Source organism: Talpa europaea (assembly GCF_964194135.1).
Source record: "Talpa europaea genome assembly, chromosome: 11".
Lineage (NCBI taxonomy): Eukaryota > Metazoa > Chordata > Mammalia > Eulipotyphla > Talpidae > Talpa > Talpa europaea.
Genome location: NC_140078.1, coordinates 71,844,370 through 71,867,347, shown reverse-complemented (window position 1 = coordinate 71,867,347; position 22,978 = coordinate 71,844,370). Strand labels below are relative to the sequence as shown.

At 39.0% G+C, this 22,978-nt stretch overlaps 1 protein-coding gene across 1 annotated transcript in view; it reads right to left on the bottom strand.

The window, feature by feature from the left end:
* MAP4 (microtubule associated protein 4) overlaps window positions 1-22,978 on the bottom strand; it is a gene marked incomplete at both ends in the record, with an annotated part of 101,695 nt that overhangs the window by 61,211 nt on the left and 17,506 nt on the right. Inside the window, one exon of the mRNA XM_084247767.1 lies at window positions 19,469-19,537. Coding sequence (XP_084103893.1) covers window positions 19,469-19,537 — 69 coding nt within the window. The remainder of the gene's footprint in view (window positions 1-19,468; window positions 19,538-22,978) is intronic.

The following is a 22,978-nucleotide window of genomic DNA, read 5'->3' as shown; positions in this document are numbered from 1 at the left end:
AGAACACACTCGTTTAAGACACAGAAGTACATTAGTGTGAGGAGCACCTGCACACATTCTTGGAAGCTCTGGTTTTCTGGTTTGAAAAGCTTTATCTGTAAAAAGCCAGCTGTAATATTTTATGTTTTGCAGTCTCTGTCACAACCCTCAGGTACGACCAAGGGGAAATATGGGTTCCCTGTTTTCAACACAGATGATGGGATCCTAGAATAGCAAATGTCAAATGGCAGCACTTGGTCACCAAAGACAAAGTGTGCACATCTACCATTAAAAGCAGCAGGGTTGTATCAGTAATCAGAAAGTCTTGAGTCTTTGGTGGTAGTTAACTGATCAGTGTTCCATAGGCAGTTTACTAATACAGAGATTGATCTATATAATAGAAAAACAAACTGTAAATGTGTGGGTAAAAACCTTTCTTGAAAATTCAAGGGCTCTAAATCCAGTTTCCAGACCCAACTCAATTTGCAAACCCAGAAATCCTTGAGGAAGGATTCTGCACTGTTTCCACAAATACAAATCTTCCTCTAAGCTTCCCCAAAAGCCAATTACTAGAATGAGTGTGGATTAATGAAAAGGAAATATCCAGACCTCTGAGAGATTACTAATTCCTTCGGACCCCAAATGCCACTGTGGCCCACGAAAGTGAGGGTTATAATAGATGATAGTCAGGTTATAATAGATGGAGTGCTCACCTCAAGTCCCACTCACAGTAGACCCAGATACTCCATGAACCATTTTGTGGTTATTTCCTTAGTTCCTGGGCAGATAATCAGAACAGAGCAGTGTAGGAAAGGCAAAACTCCTCCACTGACTGCCCCATCCCAACCTCCCATTACCATTTGGTTGACTCAATCGACAAGGGCTTTATATTAGGAAAAGCTAAATGGGAAATCCTTATAGCTTCCTCCTCTTCCTAAGATATTAAACCAGAAGCAATACCACACCCTTATGAGAACAAAAGATACTAATGCCACCATCAAAGACTTAAAAAAAGAAAAGGGCAGTGATATTTATTACATCCTCAATTAAAGCACATAATAGGCCTGTGCAGAAGCTGGATTGATTTTGGAGTACAACCTTGGATTACCCTAAATTTAGTCAGGAAATTACCTCATCTGCAACATCTTTATTAGAGCAAAACATTACGTACCAGGTGACTATACTGCTGTTAGCCTGCTTAATGTCTTTTTCCTCCCATCGAATTCACAAGGACCTGCTTTTTATTTGCCTATGAATATTGCTTCAAAGCTATTTAAATTCTCCTAGGATAACAAAACCCACAGAGATGCTCAACTTCATACCATTACCTTCCCCCTCACCCAAAAAAAACCTAAAACCACATAAGCTGCCATATTGACATTACACTAATTCAGTGTGATGACTAGGAATAGCAAATACAGATGCTTAAATAAGATATACCCTTCAAATCAATTATCTGGAACTGAGATTTCCCTCTCAAGATGAATAAGTTCTACAACTTGCTTCAGTAACAATAAAAAAAGAGGTTGTGCTTGCCAGACTCTTTGGATTTTGCAAGTAACATATAACATATTTGAATGTACTTCTTTAAGCCACCACAAAGTTAGCTTAAATTTCATAGTTTAGAATGGGGACCAAAGCAAGAGTGCTCTGTGGCAAGTACGGGTTGCAGTTCAAACTGCTTTGCCCTTTGGACCTAAAAGATCCAGCAGATCCAATGATACTTGAAGCATCAATGGCAATTAGGGATGCTAAATGAGGCCTCTAGCAAACAAGAGAAACACAGTCCAAACTTCTGGAGTTTTAGAGAAAATCTAAACTTTCTTCTATAAACAACTATTCCACCTTTTGAAAAATATAATAGCTTTAGGTTTGCTATTGAGCCTTGATAGAGACTAAATGCCTAACCATGGGGTATAATGTAGCCATGTGGCCTAAGTCTCTCATCATAAACTGAATGTTGTCTAACGCAACTCCACAGAGTTGGGCATGTATAGCACCAATCTACCGTCAAGTGGAAATAATATGTAAAAGACCAAATTCAAGCAAGTCCAAAGACGTAAGTCACACAGCAGGTGGCTTAGACTCCTTCTGTTTTCACTTCTGTTACAGTGCCTCATTTCCCTCCACCCATGGCAACCGCCTCCCAAGAGTTCCATATGAATAAGGAAGAAAAACCTCATTTTGTATAAACATAGGTCTGCACAATATGCTGGTATAGATGCTGCATTATAACTCAATTTAAAGGTAATCCTGAAGAATAGTGAAAGAAAATTTTTCCTGTGGGTAGAACTTTGAGCAGTACATTTGTTTGTCCCCTCTGCCTCCATTGAGAGATGGTCAGAGAACAGATTTATACTGATTACAGTTAAGTATTAAGAATTGTGCTGGTTGGTTAAAAACCTGGAAGGAAATATACATGAGTGAAATGATCACAATGGGCAAGGACTAAGATATGTATGTTCCATGTGAAAAATCAGTAAAGGGGATTCACTATAGAGAAAGCTCTCAACAGCCAAATGGACAAAAACACATGGATATCAGTCAGCCTCTTCCCCCAACCACCAAAGTGTTCCCTCAAAGAACCCATGAAAAAGTGGCCATGGGGCAGCAGCAGAGGTGGAGGTTATGCCTGGGAGCAACAACATGGACCTCCCTTAAACAAGGCTGACTTAGCTAAAGCTACTGCCAAGTAACATGACCAACACTGAGTCCCCAAACTGGCACCATATCCAAGGAGATTAACTAGACACTGGTAGTAAGCTGGTTACACTGAACTTCTTCCATTATGGGAGGTGGGGATATGATAGTGGAGGTGGGGGTGGGGAGTAAGTTGGGTTAAAGAGGAACAGAGATTTGTCTTTACTAGAGTAGATGTATTCTGGATATAGATTTGCCTTCTCTAGCCACAGTACTTCTACCAGAAGCACCACTCACAGTTATAAAATGGCTGATCCACCATAATAACATTTCACATAATTCTGCTACTGATCAAGATAGTTAATTTCATGGGGGGTGGGGAGGGAGTGAATAAAGGGGCTCATGCCCAAGAAATTAACTGGTCTTATTATACCCTCTCATCCAGAATGGCTGCCCATTGTTTTAAAAGATGGAATGGTTTATCAAAGACTCAGTTACAGTTTTAGTTGGAAGACAACACTCTAAAAGAATGAAGTGTAGCTTTGAATCAGATATGCTTATAGGGTGCTGTCTCCCTCACAGTCAGAATATGTGGATCTGGGAACACGAAAAGGGTAGAAGTGGGTTTTACTCACTATTATATCCAATAACCACAAGGAATTTTTGCTTTCACTCCTAAGAAATTAAAGATCTGGGGCCTCCCTGGTGGCGCAAAGGGTTAAGCACTGCACTAAGAAGCAGTTGGCAGCCTCTGCAGCACAAGTTCCATCCCTGGCCACCAGGGAGCAACCCACATGGTAAGGCAGAACTCTCTTGCCTTTCCCACTGCTCCCCTCCGCAGTGTGTTTCAGCCAGTCTGCCTGTTCTGTTCCCTACTCTGCCTCTGGTGAATCTTCTCACCGCCCCTGCCACATCTCTGGCCTGTACCCCAGTTCTTGTATGCATAAATAAAAAAATCTTTAAAAAAAATTAAAGTTCTGCTTGTTTGGCATCTTAGTCCTCAAGGAAGGAATATAGATGTCTACCAGCATACACACTATGTTTCAACTGAGTTAGAAAATAAGACTTCTACCTGGCCATTTGGGACTCCTTATTCCACCGAAGCAGGGTAGTGGGGATTATAGCTGACATGACTGATACTGATTATCTAAATTGAGTTACTACTACACATGAAGACTATGTCTGGAATTCAGAGGAATCTCAGTTATCCCTTAATAATCCCATGCTAATAAAGAATTAATAATTGAGAATTAACCATTACAACCTAGTATCAGCAAAATGGACGGAAAATTAGAATAATCCCCCCACCCCAAAAAAAGCACACATTACTGAGGAAATCAAAGTTTGAAAAATTTAGGTCATTTCACCAGGTAAAGAACCTCAACTTGCTGAGATTTCTGAGACAAAGAAAATATAAAATGAGCAGTTGAAAAAAAATTACAGTTATGTCTTATGGTCTCTTGGATATTTGCAGAAATAAGAACTGTGATGGATTTATATTTTTTCTCTATTTTGTGTTTATTTGCATATTTAAACCATATCTTTCCTTCTTCCCATCATTATAAGTTGTCAAAACTTAACACAAAAATCAGTTCCTGGGGCCTCCCTGGTGGCACAAGGGATTAAGTGTCAGTACTATGAAGCAATCCACAGCCACAGCAACACGAGTTCAATCTCCGGCCACTGAGGTGACCCACACGGCACAGCAGACCTTTCCTGTCTCACCTGCTGCTCCACTCAGGAGAGTATTTCAGTAGATTCACTTGCTCTGATCCCCACTCTGTCTCTCTGGTGAATCCTCCCACCCCCCACACATCTGGCTTAAACCCCAGTTCTTGCATGCATAAATAAATAAATCTTAAAAAAAAGTTATTTGGTGATATATAAAAGCTCAAATGTATGTTGAAAAGTGTATATGGTGGGCCTCCCTGGTGGCGCAGCGGGTTGAGCACAGTGCTGTGAAGCTGTCTGCAGCCTCTGCAGTGCGGGTTTGATCCCGGCCGGCCGGCAAGAATCCCACATGGTGCAGCAGACCTCTCCTGTCATGCCCGCTGCTCCCCTCAGCAATGTATTTCAGTCATTCTGCCTGTTCTGCTCCCCACTCCGTCTCTGGTAAATCCTCCCCCCATCCTGTGCCTCTGGCCTGTACCCCAGCTCTTGTATAAAATTAAATAAATCTTAAAAAAAAAAAGTGTATATGGAAGCTAAGTAGACAAAGGGGTAGACTGTGTCAGTTTTCAATTTACTGCTTCTCAGCAATAAATCTCCCCTTCATTGCCTTATGATAACAGAGCTGGACCCTGCAAACATTTCTCCTTTGCCAGTTGGCATATTAAGTATAGTAGAGGATGGTGATGGGAGGGCCTTCCGTCCTACTTCTGGTGTGCTTTTCCCTTTTCTTGGACCCATTGTGCTCGCTAGTGTTCAGAACACCCCACAGTACACTTACCCCAACATTTTTTAGGCATTACTGTGAGCATCTTCCCACGTAAGTTCCGCCAATGCCTCAAGCTGGCTTACCAGTGATTCAGCAGCTCCTCTATGTAGTCTCCTGATTGCCAAACAGTTGCCTACAGTACCTCAGTAAACATCTTCACCATCCTGTGAAGACATCTCAAGAAACAACTCTGGGGGAGAAGGGCACTCTTCCAAAGCTTAGGGGTAGTAACTGCTCTCTAGAAGTCATTCCTGTATCCTCTAGAGTTTCCTTACTGCTAAATAGTTAATTTTCTGTTCAAAATTTTGTGGGTGTCTGTCTCTTGACCAGATCTGACTGATACAGATACCAAGAATTTAAAAAGAATTTAAAGGTGAGATGGCCTAAATCCACATTATACCAAAAAATGAAAGATCAAGAGATGTTTAACCCAAAGAAACCGAGATCAGATGGCACATGCTAATCTGAAATCAAAAGGTTCTCATGTGCAAGAGGCAGAATATTTGCTGTTCTACACTACTACCAGCAGCACAACAGTAACTATTTTATACAGAATAAATGAAAACAAGAAATACCAAGTTTTATTAACCAGAAATCGAACATCAATACTTAAATTTGCAATTTACACAGCTTTGTACCTTTTCTGCTCTCATTTTAAATTGCTGAAATCCGGGGACTACACTTGAAGGGGTAGGGGTAAGCAAATATTGTTTAAAAATGAACAATGATGTAAAAAATAAAAAAATAAATAAATTGCTGAAAACCCATTCGAGAACCAGCTGTGTCATGCTTTTGCAGTGACAAAGTTTGAAATTAATTTTCTCACAAGAAACAAAAGCTCTTCCCCTTTAGTATGTTTGGAGTTCTTTTAAAGTTTTACCTTCAATTCTGTCCTCTAGAAATAGAGCATCTCCAAAGACACAAGAATACCAGACATGCTCTATAACACCAGTTATAGCCAAATAAACTGTGATTATAAAACCATTTAAATTTTAAAGGGGGGGGGGTACTAATGGCCAAACAGAGAATGATTTATTGGCAAAAGCATTTACAGATTGAACCTGGTAAGGACTTTCTATGTGGATATTAATCACCATTTTAATATCTTATATTTATTAACCCCTTCAAGGAATTACAACACACTCAAGTTATGTTCTGTCCTTTAACCAAAGAATTACTTTATCTCTAGTTCTCCTTTTATAGAAAAGGAACTGTCAGCTCAAAGAAAGCAAATAACTTTCCTAACAGACTAAAGTCCTTTCTCAAATATAAACAAATCGCTAAGGGAGACTTATTTCCAAAAAGATACATACCAATAACCTAGCAAAAAGTATTGCAATTATATCAACTTTTTTTCCCCATGTGAGGCCTGATGAAAGAGCCACCTATTCAGAAAAAAAAAGCTGGTGAAGAGCAAGGAAGATGCTTAATCAGACTGCTTATGCAACTTCACAATATACAAAAATTTAAGTCAGTCTGTCTTCTATTTATAGACAAAATGACAAGGGGGCTCACTGTTCTTTTCAATACAACAGTCATTATGGTATAGCCAGAAGTTTGTAAATTTTTCAATAACATAGAAAAATCATAGCACATGGTTTTTCACTCATTTGTATTTCTCCTTACTTCAGCAACAAAATTTTGCTCATACACATATTAGCTAGGAAATGAAAAATCATTGCAAACCTAACATTCTCAGGAATATGGGAGTAACACCAGACCAAATGGGCTACATGGTATATACTCAAGGCTTTGTGATAGAAGAGGGGAGAGGAGATGACTATACAGTGGATAAATTAAAAATTACCTCCCAAATCTCTCCAGGCTACAGAAACACAGTAACGAGATCTATGTGCAAAAGTCCTGATATGCTTTAGAATAACCAGAAAATATAAGATGAAAGAAACACACCTTCGCTACCAGAATGGGATTGCTGGATAATTCTATTTTTAATTTTTTGAGGATCTGGCCTATTTTTTCCCATTTGTACATTTGTACTCACACTGCACAAGTCTCCAATTTCTCTATATTCTTACTAAATGTAACAAAAATATCTGTTATTTTTTCTCTTTTTTAAAAATAATAGTCATCCTAATAGGTTCAAAGTACAATCTCTTTGGAGTTTTGATTTCCATTTTCCTAATGGTTAACGATTCAGGTCATTTTTTTCATGTGCTCATTGTCTATTTGTGTATCTTCTTTGGAAAATGTCTGTTCAAGTCTTTTGACCACTACAGTGAGTTGTCTGTTATGTTGTGAGTTGTAGGAATGATACATATAATTTAGATATTAATCCCTGATCAGATACATGTTTTGCAAATATTTTCTACCATTCTGTGGGTTGCCTTCTGCTCTACTATAAATGTCCTTTGATGCAGGAAAGTTTTAAACCCCTACAAGGGGTTAAGTCTCAGCACTATGGGAAAAGTTTTCAATTAGCAATAATCGTGCCTCGGATAAACCTCATTGGCTACGATACTGCCACTGCGCAAAGCTAAGTCTCAGCACTATGAAGCTATCAGCAGCCACTGCAGCAGTAGTTCAATCCCTGGCCGGGGAACAAATCCACATTGGAAGACCTCTACTGTCTCGTCTGCTGCTCCCCCTCGGCAGTGTATTTCAGTGGCTCCACCTGTTCTGCTCCCCACTCTGTCACTGGTGAATTCTCTCTCTCTCTCTCTCTCTCTCTCTCTCTCTCTCTCTCTCTCACACACACACACACACACACACACACACACACACACACACGCACACCCTCTGGCCTATACCCTAGTTCTTTTTTTTAAAGATTTATTTACTTACACATACAAGAGCTGGGGTGCAGGCTAGAAGTGTCAGGGGTGAGAGAACTGACCAGAGACAGAGCAGGGAGCAGAAGAGGCAGATTGACTGAAACACACTGCTGAGGGGAGCAGCGGGCAAAACTGGAGAGGTCTGCTGCATCATGTGAGTCACCTCCCTGACTGGAGATCGAACTCATGCTGTAATGGCTATGGATAGCTTCATAGTGCTGATTCTTAACCTCCTGCACCACCAGGGAGGCCCTTACACCCCAGTTCTTGTTAGTACAAATAAATAAATTTTTAGAAAAATAATAAAGTTCTATGCCGTCCAATTTATATTTAGATTTGTTACCTGTGCTTTTCGTGTCACATTCAAGAAATCATTGCCAGTTCAACGTCATAAAGCCTTTTTCTGTATTTTCTAAGAGTTTTATAGTTTTAGCTTTTCATATTTAGTTCTTTGATCCATTTTGAGTTAATTTTTTAATATGCTGCAAAGAAACCAACTTCTTTGGATGTAGATACCAGTTTTCCTTATACCATTTGTTCAAGCCTGAATATATTCATTGAAATCACGTAAAGTATGTTCTCCATCCACAAAGGAAAGAAATTATCAAGCAATAACAGAAAGTAGTTAGGGATATTCACAAATATGCAGAAATTAACAACATACTGCTAAATAACCAATAGGTCAAAGAAAGTAGAAATTGAGATGAATAAAAATGGAAATGCAACATATCAAAATTTATGGGAGCAGCTGAAGCAGTGCTTAGTGAGAAATTTATAGCTGCAAATACCTCTATTAAAAGGGGTAAACAAGGAAAGGAGCAAAGAATATGCATTGGAGCAAAGAAAGTTTGTTCAATAAATGGTGCTGGGAAAACTGGGTTGCTACATGCAAAAGAATAAAGCTTGACTATTACCTCACACCATACCCAAAAACCAACTCAAAATGGATTAAAGACCTAGACATAAGACCTGAAACCATAAAATACATAGAAGGAAATATAGGTGAAACACTACATGATATGCACATCAAAGACATCTTTACAGACACATCACTCAAAGCAGTGATAGAGAAAGCAAAGATAAACAGCTGGGACTACATCAAATTAAAGAGCTTCTGCACAGCAAAAGAGACAATAACAAAAACAAAGAAAAACCCCACCGACTGGGAGAATATTTTGGCACACAACACTAATGATAAAGGACTGATCACAAAAATCTACAAAGAGCTGATGAGACTCCACAAAAACAAAGAAAATAATCCAGTCAAAAAATGGGCAGAAGAGCTAAAAAGAAACTTCTCTGAAGAGGAAATGCAGATGGCCAACAGGCATATGAAAAAATGTTCAACATCCCTTGTAATCAGGGAAATGCAAATCAAAACTACCATGAGATACCATCTCACACCAGTGAGAATGGCACATATTAAAAAAACTAGCAACAACAAATGTTGGCAAGGGTGTAGAGAAAAAGGAACTCTCCTGCACTGTTGGTGGGAGTGCAAACTGGTCCAACCACTATGGAGAGCTGTGTGGAGATTTCTGGACCTACTAAACATAGAGCTTCCATATGATCCAGCAATTCCACTCCTAGGTATTTACCCAAAGGACACAGAAACATCAATTCCAAAGAGAACCTGCACCCCTATGTTTATAGCAGCACTCTTTACAATAGCTAATCTTTGGAAACAACCCAAATGCCCCAAAATAGATGACTGGATCAAGAAGATGTGGTACATATACACCATGGAATATTACGCAGCATTCCAAAAAGATGAACACATGCAATTTGCAGCAACATGGATGGTGCTGGAAGGGATCATGCTCAGAGAAATAAGCCAGAAAGAAAAAGAAAAATACCGGATGGTCTCACTCATAGCAGGAATCTAGAAAACTTAAGTAAGGGACAGGAAAAAGAATAACTATAAGAAAGTGAAAATCAAAATCAACAAACAACTATGAACCAGAGACACTCTATGGGGGGTGGGGGGCAGGAGGGGAGGGATTGGGATCAAAATAAGGGGATTGCAATTGTATGGGGAATATAAAAATTAAAAAAATTATATAAAAAAAAGGGGGAGCCTCCCCGGTGGCGCAGCGGTTGAGCGCTGGGTTGTGAAGCGGCCTGCAGCCTCTGCAGCACCGGTTCAATCCCCGGCTGCTCCCCGGCCACCAGTGTTGGGTCCCACATGGCACGCAGACTTCTCCTGCCACCCGCTGCTCCCCTCAGCAGTGTACTTCGGTCCTTCTGCCTGCTCTGCTCCCTGCTCTGGCTCTGGTGAATTCTCTCGCCCTCCCTCGCTTCTGACTGTACCTAGTGCTTGTATAAATAAATAATAAATAAATAAATAAAATCTTTTTAAAAAAAAAGGGGGGGTAAACAAGGGCCTCCTTGGTGGCACAGGGGGTTAAGCACTGCACTATGAAGCAATCCACAGCTTCTGCAACATGAGTTCGATCCCCAGCTGGCCAGGGAGCAAGCCACATGGTGCAGCAGACCTCTCCTATCTTGTCTGCTGCTCCCCTCAGCAGTGTATTTCAGTCTGCCTGTTCTGTTCCCCACTCTGTCTCTGGTGAATGCTCTTACCTCTCGCATCTCTGGCCTATACCCAAGCTCTTGTATGCATAAATAAATAAATCTTTAAATAGAGGGGGGGAGTAAACAAAACTACAAATAAGTAACTTAACCTTCTACCTTAAGAAACTAGGAAAAAGGGCATCCCTGGTGGCACAAGGGGTTAAGTCTCAGCACTATTAAGCTATCGCCAGCCACTGCAGCATGAGTTTGATCTCCAACCAGGGAGCTAAACTACAGGGCGCAGCAGACCTCTCCTTTTCACCTGCTGCTCCCCTCAGCAATGTATTGCAGTAGAGCTGCCTGTTTTGCTCCCACTTTGTCTCTGGTGAATCCTCTTACCATGCCCCCACCCCCACACCTCTGTCCTATACCCCAGTTCTTGTATGCATGAATAAATAAAAATAAATTTAAAAAAAAGAAACTAGAAAAAAAGAGAACAAACTAAACCCAAAGCAAGCAGAAGAAAGAAAATATTAGAATGCAAACAAATGAAACAGAAAGTACAAAAAACTAGGGGCCTCCCTGGTGGTACAAGGGTTAAGATGCAACCTACAAAGCGATTTGCAGCCACCGCAGCACAAGTTTGATCCCTGGCCAGCTGGCTGGCCAGGGAGCTACCCACATGTCGCTGCAGACCTCTCCTGACTTGCCAGCTGTTCCTCTCAGCAGTGTATTTTAGTCGATCTGCCTGTTCTGTTCCCCACTCTCTCTCTGGTGAATCCTCTCACCCCTGCCCACACCTCTGGCCTGTACCCCAGTTCTTGTATGCATAAATAAATCTTAAAAAAAAAAAACTCAACAAAACCACAAACATCGATTCCTTGAAGAATTGACCAAACTGACAGACCTTTGGTTAGGCTAGTTAAGAAAAAGATGACTCTATTTACTAAATTCAGGAACAAAAGAGGTGCATTTACACCAGTTTTATAGAAACAAAAGGATTTATAAGCTAATGCATAAGAACTTGATTGATTAACCTAGAAGAAATGGAAAAATTCCTAGAAAAAAAGAAACTACTGTATTTGATCCAAAAGGAGAACATAAGGATGGAGAATTCCACAACTAATAATTCCTCTGGTCAGTTCTACAGTTTTTAAAAGTTAGGACTGGGAATTAGTGCCATGATTGGTGGAGTTCCTCCAAGTTTCTCTGTATAGATAGAATTCAAGAATCATCCTCTATGGTAAAGCCTAAGGCATCCAGCGATGGTTGTAGAATCCAAATGCATATAGATGTGATTTGACAGCACTTTATACCAACCAAACGAGAGTTTTCTGCCCCACACTATCTCTGATGCCAGAAACAAGACAGTGCCGGTAGCCTGGCACTGCAGAAGTGGAAACTGAGGAGTACAGTAGAGTTAATTAAGAGACGGTAAATGTTCAGTAAATACTACCCAGTTTCATAACTCAGGTGGAAAATTCTGATCCATTTTTCCCCCTGCAGTGACTAATACTTCATTGTATTGGGTTTTCCTGTTTCCAATTATACTTTCCTAGTCTCCCACCTTTGTTTCCTGGGATCAGTTCTCAAAATAAACAGTCTGGATTTTCTACCAGTGATGCCCCAAAAAGGCCTTAAAACAGGCCTTAAAAGGTCTACACCTTCCCACTGCTTTTCTGATGTTTAAGAAGATCCACCATGATGTAACATATTTTGGTAGAAAAAGCATAGGGTTTGTCCGACTAGGTATACTTTCAAGCTATATTACTAACCTAACTTCAGCTTCTTCAAATTAAGAGATCTACTGTTTTACATTCAAAAGAGGTTTACAAACTCTAATGTTATCCTTATTATTGATGAGATGTATCAGAGAGAAATGAACTGTTTGAGTCAAGATTCAAGTAAAAATACAAGATTAATTTACAGTAGTTATGTGTAAATGTCTGTAGTTCTATGAGTAAAAATCCTCTGGTCTCTGGTAAAGTATGGCTCCATGTATAATGTTTTAATTTTTCTTAGAAAGGAAAATGTTTCACATGCTACTTGAGAAGTTAAAGCAAATATCCTGTTTCTATATGTGCCTTTTGGCATAGTGTAGAGTTTCATTTTATATAGAGAAGCAAATCATATAAACAAAGTTATGGTTAAAAAGTAGAGCAGACTTACAGCTTATGAAATTATTTTGTCTTATTCAAATTCAAGACTACACAAATTCAAGACTAATGACTCACAGTATAATTAAATGCTTTGATTAGATAAAGGCTCTTAAGTTCAGTCCATAAGCTGTATTCAAAGGAGCACTAAACACCCTAGAAGTAAACATGCTGTTTACTTGCTGTTTACTGTGGATATTTCTGCGTTCTATTATTTTTATCAGAAAGCAGAAACAGAAATAAAGAAACACTAGGTACTGGTATTTTACTGATACATGCAACTCCTAGGGAAATCAAAGGAAAAAATTAATGTTTTATTTCAGGATTCTGAAAGAAGTGGGTGGGAAGAACTCTGCATCTAGGAACACAGTGTGCAGCTTTGTCTTACTCCATTTATGGGCTGGCCACCTAATGGGTTCGCAGTAATAGCTACCCAGAAACTGTAACATTAAGGTTTATTCTTCTGATAAGATTTCACATTTTGGAACCTCAGGATTTTTCTAATTTTTTTTTTTTAAAGAAAAAAAAATTTTTTTTAAAGAAAGATTTATTTATTTATTTATACAAGCACTGGGTACAGTCAGAAGCATGGGAGGGTAAGAGAATTCACCAGAGCCAGAGCGGGGAACAGAACAGGCAGACTGCTGAAGTGCACTGCTGAAGGGAGCAGCGGGCACACAGGAGAGGTCTGCTCGCCATGTGGGACCCTTGCCGGTGGCTGGGGATTGAACAGGCGCAGCCTCTGCAGCAGGCAGCTTCGCAGTCCAGCGCTCAACCGCTGCGCCACCAGGAAAGGCCCAATTTTTCTAATTCTAAATCCTTTGTATTCTACCTGATGATGCAAGAAGCAGTGAAGAAACACCAAGGATACCTTATGCATCATTCTAAAAAAGCAGTTTTACAGTGGGGCCTCCCTGGTGGTGCAAGGGGTTAAGTCTCAGCACTATCAAGCTATCAGCAGCCACTACAGCATGAGTTCAATCCCCAGCCAGGAAGCTAACCCACATGGCACAGCAGACCTCTCCTTTCTCACATGCTGCTCTCCTGAGCAGTTTCTTTCAGTCAGTCTTCCTGTTCTGCTCCCCACAGTCTCTGGTGAATCCTCTCACCTCCCACACCTCTGGCTTATACCCCAGATCTTAGATGCATAAATAAAATTTTTTTGACTTTTTTTTTTGTTTCACTGCTGGTATGACCTGAGGGTTTTATTTCCCATCATATTCAGAACAGTTATCACAATAATCTAGTCTGACCACAACAGAAACCACTAATAACACTGCCTTTTGTGGAGCACTTAGTGTACTGCATCTAGCCCCAGGCAATGTAAATAATAGTAATTTGTCTCTGTGGCAGCACAGAGGTTTATTCCACAAATAATTTGTGGTTAAGTGTTGTTAAGTCTTCACTGTAATGGAATAGCATCAATATTAAACAGAGCAACAATCCACTTTTACATGACTCTGTATCTTTGTCCAGAATCCTCTCTAATCTCCCAGACCCACCACATTATTAGTTCGAAGAGGGAAGAAGCCAACTGTAGCCACACCTCATTTCACTTTTGTTAAAATGCATATATATAAGATTTAAGAATTGTCCCCATCACCAAAAGCTTTAATTCTAGGGTATCTATAAGAAAACCAGAATTGTGAATTATTTATTATAATATTTAAATTTGTGTGCTTCAAAGCTAAAAAAGACTAGAGCTCTACAAGGAAAGCTAAGAACATTAAATTAAAGCTTTCTTAATAAAAAGAAGTGTTCAAACTAAAAAAAAAAGTCTTTTATGCCACGCAAATTACTTTAGGCATAGAATTCTTACATGGTTTAATTCATTCAACATACTACATTTGCAAATCTATGTACCATAAAGAAACATTAACCCAGAATGGTAAGGAAACCAAGCATTCCATTTAATTTTTCCCAATACATAGCATACTAGATTATCAAACAATAAAGTAACAATATACTGTTGAATATAACAAGTTTTATTTGATAATTATGGAAAGTTTTGGAATAACTTCTTATTGCTACTCTGCCAACTGTCTTTTTCACCAGATGCCATAAAATATCAAACAGTCATTTGGGCTTCTTAGTATCGCTAACAGATTCTGGATAACAGGGAGTTTACACTGAGAATCAAAAATGACAAAGTAACTAAAAGAATGTAGAAAAAGGAAAAACCCCACACAATTATTATAGGTGGGAAGAGAAGCTTTGTCAGACTGAGAACTCATGCCTCAGTTTTTATTTACAAAACTCATCTTAGTCATATTATACTTCAATAATTAAGACCCCAACCAAATCCAGTTCATAGGTGTTAATGTAAGACATTTATTAGTGTAGATTATTTAGCACAATGATCACATAAAAATGTTCCAGATACAAATCGTTGAAGTCAATGTCACCAAAAAAAAAAAAAAAAAAAAAAAAGGAAAAAAAACACACTTAGGTGCATGAACAAAGTTATAAAAATATTATTTAAAAACAAAATTATAAAAAAAGAGAGATTGCATATAAGACAAATCACATTTCAGCAGAGCAATCCTCACTAGTCCGGTCACCTCACCAGTGAGATATTGGACCACGCAGTTATAACCATCATGGCAATACAGCATTTAATTATAGGACTGGATACTTCATATGAAGCTATATATGAAACATGAAATTATTTCTATCAAAATTAAACATCCAACTGAAACAGAGAGAGCTGATAATATATACCAAAATTTAGCTAGCTATTAGTAGGAAATTTCAACAATATCATAAAGTCAAAAGGAAAATGCTTGGGAAAAAAATCTTCAAACACAAATAAACATAACAAATGGAAATAAAAGCGGAAAAAATCAATGTCAACAATGAAATGTGAGTGTGTGCCTTTGACCACAGCCACAGGAGCACTGCATCCAGGCTGCGGAGACTCATTAGGATAGAAAGATGTCAAAAGCGTTTTTTTAAAAGTTAACACTACCAGTTTTGAAAAATTCTCTGGCCAAAAAAAAAAAAAAAAAATCACACATCCAAGGAAAAAGAACTGTTTTATTTGATGATATGCTCTACTATGGTAGGAGTTTTTATATTTTGTAACTATTTAAAAGGTAACTGTAAGTTCTTCTCTCTAGAACTTAAGAGTGAGTCCCTTCAGTGCTTTCTCCCAAGAATCCACAGAAGGAATTTTTTGCAGAGAAATCAATCCTATGATCAGAAGAGGACATGCTTCCTAATTTCCAAAAGTCAAGGCAGAGGCTCAATTTAAACTTACATAATATTATGACTTTATAATTTCAAGAGTTTTGTATCAGAAGATCTAAAATAATGTACATCTTGAAATCTTCTTCAGAACCTGATGCCATTTCTTTACTTTAATCTGAAACAATGAGTAACATGGCAATTTCAAAAACCTTCATAATCAGTAAGGGGATTGAAAATTTAGGATTATTTCACAGTCCACATCTTAAACCAGAACTCCTCTAAGATTTCAAAACACAGCCCATGGTTTTTGTATCCTACTTATAAAAATATCAAAGCTTAGCAACACTGGTGGCTTGGATAAACCTCATTGGCTACAATACTGCCAGTGTGTAAAAGTAATCAAAGCATATCATCTGAAAAGATTCACAGTACTTAACCCAAATAGTTTCAGATTTTTTTTTAGCTATTAGATTGAAAAAATGAGGAACAGTAAATCCCACTGAGACCATCCTCAGACTGTGAGAATTATAGAATTATAAAGACTAATGTAGATGGCAAAGGACCTGACACATAGATCTTCATGTGTGATCCGCCAATCCTATCATATGCTGCACAGAGGCACCACCAGAGCTAAAAAGGATATTAATTGTTAATAGAGTTTGAGATTGTTCTATAATAATTTCATTAGAAATCTGATGAATTGGTTGTGGTTCTTCAAGTTGTCACAATTTAGTTTCATTCTTGCCTTGTTACAGAAAAAGTTATTTTTTATCTAAATCAACTTGCTGATTTATAGTTGTTCTAACAAGATTCCATTTTTGTTGCAGTTTTCAATTGTTATTTTGAGATTGCATGATCACACAAAAGTAATTTTAATTATAAAATTTCATACACAATAGTAAGGTTGTCAAATTTTCAAGAGAATCTAAGCCTAGTCAAACAGATCAAAATTTCATAATAGAAATAATTTCAGCCCACCCTGCAAATAATAAAGGATGATTTAATTTGAGGAAATATTTTTCAAAGTTTCAGAGCTAATTTAACTTAGAAAACTTCAAATTAGTCATCATTATTCATATTTTAGTGAGGTTGCGAGAAAGAGCCTAAATGATCATCCTTCCTTAAAAGCAAGGTCACAGAGGGAGGAATGAGAAAGAGGAAAAGGGAGGCTCACTGCAGTACTGGTGGACTCAATCCCTTTATGAAAGCACATGTTTTCATGTTGAAGAACTGAAGAGCAAATGAAAAAGGCCAACTAAAAATGTTGAACAAAAAGAAAAATATGAGATGAACTAAGTGATAAAATGAGTTTTAAAGAACAAGAAAAAAAAGACATTAGAATAACCTTTACCAAAAAAAAAAAAAAAATACTAAAACGAATTCATCTTCTACTTTGTGCTCACAAAGGGAAAGGAGGTCCCATCAAGCCCTGCAGGGCACAAAAGGAAGTAGGTGGTTTGCTCAGGCATCAGCAGATTTAGGCCCCGAAGAACTACCCTCAGCTTCTTCTATATGGTGTCCAGGAAGGAAAAGCAAAGCTCTGCAAAATGCTGCAGGTTTTAGAAGTGTAACGGTGCTTAGGAAAGATCACTGGTCTGGTGTTGCAGCAGCCCCAGTGTTGAGACACACGCTAGGCTTCTAGGAGGAGAAAAATAGGAAGGGAGGAAGAAGTAGGAAGGGGAAGGAAAGGGTAGAAAAGCACAGGTTATTAGTAAACAGCAAGTTCAAAACAGCAAGATGCTCATAAATCCTTTATACACTATCAGTGGAGATGGTCTGCTCATAAGAATACAGGTAACATTCTGAAGGAAACAGAAATAGGAGTTTTCAAAATGTCACTAAACTACACGTTCCAGTTAGTGTTGACCAAATTAGAATGAAGTCAACATGCTCCAAAAACATGCACTCTTCACCCTGGCCCCCTCCCTATTCCTTCCCATGCATGAATGGAGCATGAATATTTTCAGTAAAGCATCCGTTTTTAATACAGTTAAGTGAACTAATTCAGAACTCAAACATCTTCACAGGTACACAAACTATATTCTGCCCAAAGATGGAGCAGTGCCCAACAGCAGAAGGACATGCTCTTCTAACACCACTGGGCAGTTTCTGAACAGCCTGGCTCTCAGAAGTTCCCACCAGGGAACTATGTCTTGAAACAGCAAGGGTCAGGCTGTATGTTATCCCTGTTCTTTTTTCCTGCACTATTAATATTTGGCAATGAGAAACAATTGCTACATGAAGTTTGGGTCTCTTCTGGTCAGACAACATCCTGCTGGAATAGAGATCTCCACTAAAGTTTGATAGCTGTTTCCCTCGTGGATAGAAGCAGTCTTCACCCTTTCAACTGGCTAATCAAATCAGTTCCCTCCAGTCTTGCATTCCCTAGCACTGCCTCCCACATAAAGCAAATTAATTTATTATATTTTTAAATTTTATGTTCAAGCTCCCTCTTTAATCACAGGAACATTTCTATAAATGTTTTTTGAAGCCAAATTACGTAAATGACAGGCCTCAAAGTGGCCACAAAAAAGTCTATACAACTAAGACTATCAAAGAAACACAATATTTCCGTTCACAAACCTGGAAGATAAGGTAGCACTTCTGATTGTTTCTAGATTTCAAAAGTTACTAATCTATGAGTTGCTAAATAAGGATGCTAATAATCATTGGGGTAAGTTAATAATCACAATAAATAGAACATAGTCATCATTAAACCTGAGGTACAAAAATATATACAAAATTTCTAAAGATCACAGAATAAAAAGTAAATCCTGGGATAACTGCTTGCAAACAGAGGCTTTTGGGAAGCCTTAGAAACCAAGAAATCCTGTGCCAGATCAAGGAAAGGCTTATCAAGGCTGAGGCTTCATACAAGAGTCACTATAATAGTACTTACCCAGACTGTAATAAAGTGAAGCAAAAGTTTATGCCCCAGTTAAGAGCATACTCTGCTGCAGATGACAATGTGCTTGAGCATTAGAAGTCTACTCTTTGGATCAACAGTATGAGTCTGAGCACAACTGCAAATTAAGTGCAGTTATTTATAAAAATCCAACATAACTCATATCAGCTACCCAAGAAAACATTTAGATAGCAAACACATTCTGTGGGATCCTGCTTTCCTTTGAGAATTTTGCTCCTGGGCAGATACTGGGGTTGGGGAAGGGGATGCAGGAAGTTGTGCTAGTTAGGAGATGGGAATCTATAGGAACTCTTAGTCCTAGTCCTAGCTGACAAAATATCAAACTCTAGAAAGGGTTAGGAGTTAAAAGTTAGAAAGATTTAAAAAGTAACAGTTAAAAGAAAAGTAAAAGAAAAATAGGGCAAACAAGAAAGGAACTTTTAATTTGTAGTTCAAATGTTTTCTAACACTAGCTGTGGAAAGCAAACTAAGTACACAGTGTACATTTAGGGAAGAGACCTGCCTACAAAGCTGCAGTAGCCAAAGGTCTCCAGTGTAACATTTCGGTGATCATTCTGCATCTGCAAGTATATTTTTAAGGTTGATTTAGCCTCTGTATGATACAATTACAACAAACATTCAAAGACTATCAAAGGAAATTTACTCTTCTTTTTCCATTGATGAAGATTTTTGTGGCAGATGCCCTAGATTTAAATATATCCAACAAGAAACAATAATATCCTTGGAAGAAATAATCTAGATGCTTCCACTAACAATCCTCCTCAAAGGAGCTTATTAACATGTTTACTGCGGCTGTTTTTAGCCACATATTTGGGGAATCCTAAGAACCACTTACCTGTAGAATCATTTCCTCCTATTCCATGATCACCGTTGGCTAGCACTGCTGGTTTAGAAGATGGAGGACCTGCAACAACCACAAATAATTATCCATTGCGACAGATCCACTATTTGTGACAGAAAAACAGATCTATGTTTACTAGAATTTGTGCCACTCTTCATAACACTGGCTTAAAGTACATAAAGAGCTATCAAATTTTAAAGATCCAATAAAAGGAAACCCAGTGACAAAGAATAGAACTGAGCCATTGATGTCCACACGGTGCCCAAGTTCTGTTAATATACCCACTGGAGAAAAGGTCTTCCTAAATGCAAGCCAATGTCTTTTCAGCTTTGTAAACTGTCAAAGATTACCTTATACTCAATAAAAACATCATCAAGTCCTATGGTTTACAATCTATGATTCAAATAAAATGTTTCAAGCACACAGAACCATTTAAAATAACCTCCACATAAATGTCCAGGGCACCATCATTGTTCCTGTACATGAGAATTATGCAGAGGTCATCAGAAGCACTTCTAGAAGCAGGAGTTTTTCTTCTCTTTTTAATTTTAGTTATTCTAATAGGAGTGTTTTGGGATCTCATTCCCTAATAACTAAAGATGTTAAACATCTTTTCATGTGTTTATTTGTCATCCCTTTATTTTCCTTTGGTGAATTGAACAGTCAATTTTTTGGACTATTTTTCAATTGGTTGTTTCCTTACCATTGACTTGTAAGAATTCATTATATATTCTGGCTATCAATCCTTTATCAGGTGAATTTTGCAAATGTTTTCTCCCAGTCTTTACCTTGTATTTTCATTTTAACTGTGTATTTTGAAGAGTAAAAGTTTTACTTTTTTAAAAAAGTTTAATAATAACATAGCTTCAGAGGACATCTTAAATCATTTAGCTAAGACCAGGAAGGTTACAGAAGAAAGGGGAGGTCAATTAGGGAGGTTATCAGGGAAGGCACAGTAGACAAAAGTATGCAAATTTAATCCTGCCTTCTCCACTGAAAAGAGCTAGAGATTAGGTCTTTCTAGTACACACCCTTACAGAAGTATATCTTTTTTATTTTTTTGTTTGTTTTTTTTTTTAAGATTTATTTATTTATACAAGCACTGGGTATAGTCAGAAGCATGGAAGGGCGAGAGAATTCACCAGAGCCAGAGCAGGGAGCAGAGCAGGCAGAAGGACCGAAGTACACTGCGGAGGGGAGCAGCAGGCGGCAGGAGAGATCTGCGTGCCATGTGGGACCCTCACCCTGTGGCCGGGGATCGAACCGGCGCTGCGGAGGCTGCGGGCAGCTTCGCAACCCAGCGCTCAACCGCTGCGCCACCGGGGAGGCCCCAGAAGTATATCTTTTTTAAAAGCAACGTTGACCCACCCTTCATATTCCCTCCCATTAAATCAGACTTTTGCCGGGCCTCCCCTGGTGGTGCAGAGGTTGAGCGCTGGGTTGCGAGGCTGCCCGCAGCCTCTGTAGCTCAGTTCCATCCCCGGCCACCGGTGATGGTCCCACCAAAAAAAAAAAAAAAAAAAAAAATCAGACTTTTGCCAAAAAGGACATATTTGGGGATGGCAGATTTTTGCTTCCCTATACAAGCAAGGAAATCTAGGAAAGAGCTGGATGTTTTAGAGATGTAGAACTGGAAACCATCTCTAAGCACAACAGGAGTTCAGAGTAAAGGCAAATACTTCAAGATAATACTGGAAGATGGTGGTTAAAGGGGAAACCTGGAGGTTTTCCCTTTGTGGATAAATATTGCAGGTAACTACAGGGTCTCCCTTGGTGGCGCAGGCAGTTGAGTGCAGTGCTGTGAAGCTGTCCGCAGCCTCTGCAGTGGCGGTTCAATCCCAGCTGGCTGGCAAGGGTCCCACATGGCGCTGCAGACCTCTCCTGTCGCACCCCTCAGCAGTGTATTTCATCAGTCTGCCTGTTCTGTTCCCTGCTGTCTCTGGTGAATCCTTTCACCCTCCGGCACATCTGGCCTGTACCCCAGTTCTTATATGAAAATAAATAAATAAATCTTAAAATATATATATATTGCGGTTAACTATAAAGCAACAGATTTTTTTTAAGATTTATTTTTATTTATTTATGCATTTAAGAACTAAGGTGTAGGCCAGAAGTGCAGGGGGTGAGAAGATTCACCAGAGACAAGAGTGGGGAGCCGAACAGGCAGCTCTACTGAAATACACTGCTGAGAGGAACAGCAGGCAAGACAGGAGAGGTCTGCTGTGCATCCTGGCCGGGTTCGAACTCATGCCACAGTGGCTGGCGATGCTTGATAGAGCTAAGACTTTAACCCCTATGCCACCAGGGAGGCCCCAAAGCAACAAATTTTTAAACTTTCATGGGGGAAGACAGGGTCCTGCTTGTCCTTCAATGATTATCTTCCAAATATTTATTTTTCAGTAATCATACTTGCATTTTTCATAGAGTACATGGTCTACATAGAGTTACTTAGAAAGCTGTGATGAACACAACCGCCTTATAAACATGCCAACCATATGGTTGCCATTTGCTTATATTAGACTGTTCTGAGACCTGGATAGCAGTTCCCCGGATACCCACAGGGCCAACTTTGTCCACTTTATTATAAATGGGCTTTGAAAACAACAGCTGGTATTTTCCATAAGCAAGTAAATCTGTATCACAGTACCCAACATCAGTTAGGCCTAGAAGAGGTGATCCTTCTGTCTTCCATCCTACTTGGTCTACAATCTTTCTTGGCAACAAGTACCCAGCCTCTAGGACCTCAAATCCTAGTCCCTGCATCTCCTCTCTTAATATTTATCCTAAGGAATACTGCTAAGTGTAGATAATTTTGATGCAAATATGCTCATTGCATTATGTTAACAAAAACTATACAACCAAATGTTCAATGGTAGGAAAAATAGTTACAACTACATTTTTAAACCAAATACAGCAAAAATTACCAAAGTGGGACATTAGGGGAGGAGAGGGAGGTTTGTTTTTCTGCAATGACAATGTACTGTTACTTTGATAAAAGTCAGATTTTGAAAACAGATTCTGTGCATATGGCACATGGTAAAGACCTTTTTGTCTAATGCAAACACAAGAATTAAGGCAGAGTAGAGCTACTTCATGTTTCTGTAGCTGGTGAACCCAAGTACCTCAATCAACTGAAATCTGCTTTCCATCAGCAAGACTGTGGCAGTTCCACCACTGAACATGTGGGAGATTAAAAGTTTTAAATTTGGGGCCTCCCTAGTGGTGCAGGAGTTAAGTCTCAGTGCTATCAAGCTAGCTATCAAACTATCACCAGTCACTGTGGTAGGAGTTCAATCCCTGGCCAGGGAGCTACTACCCACATGGCACAGCAGACCTCTCCTGTCTTGCCTGTTGCTCCCCTCAGCAGTGTATTTCAGTAGATCTGCCTGCTTTGCTCACCACTCTGTCTCTGGTGAATCCTCTCACTCCCCGTACCTCTGACCTATATATACCCCAGTTCTTGCATGCATGCATAAATAAAATAGATCTTTAAAAAAAAGTTTT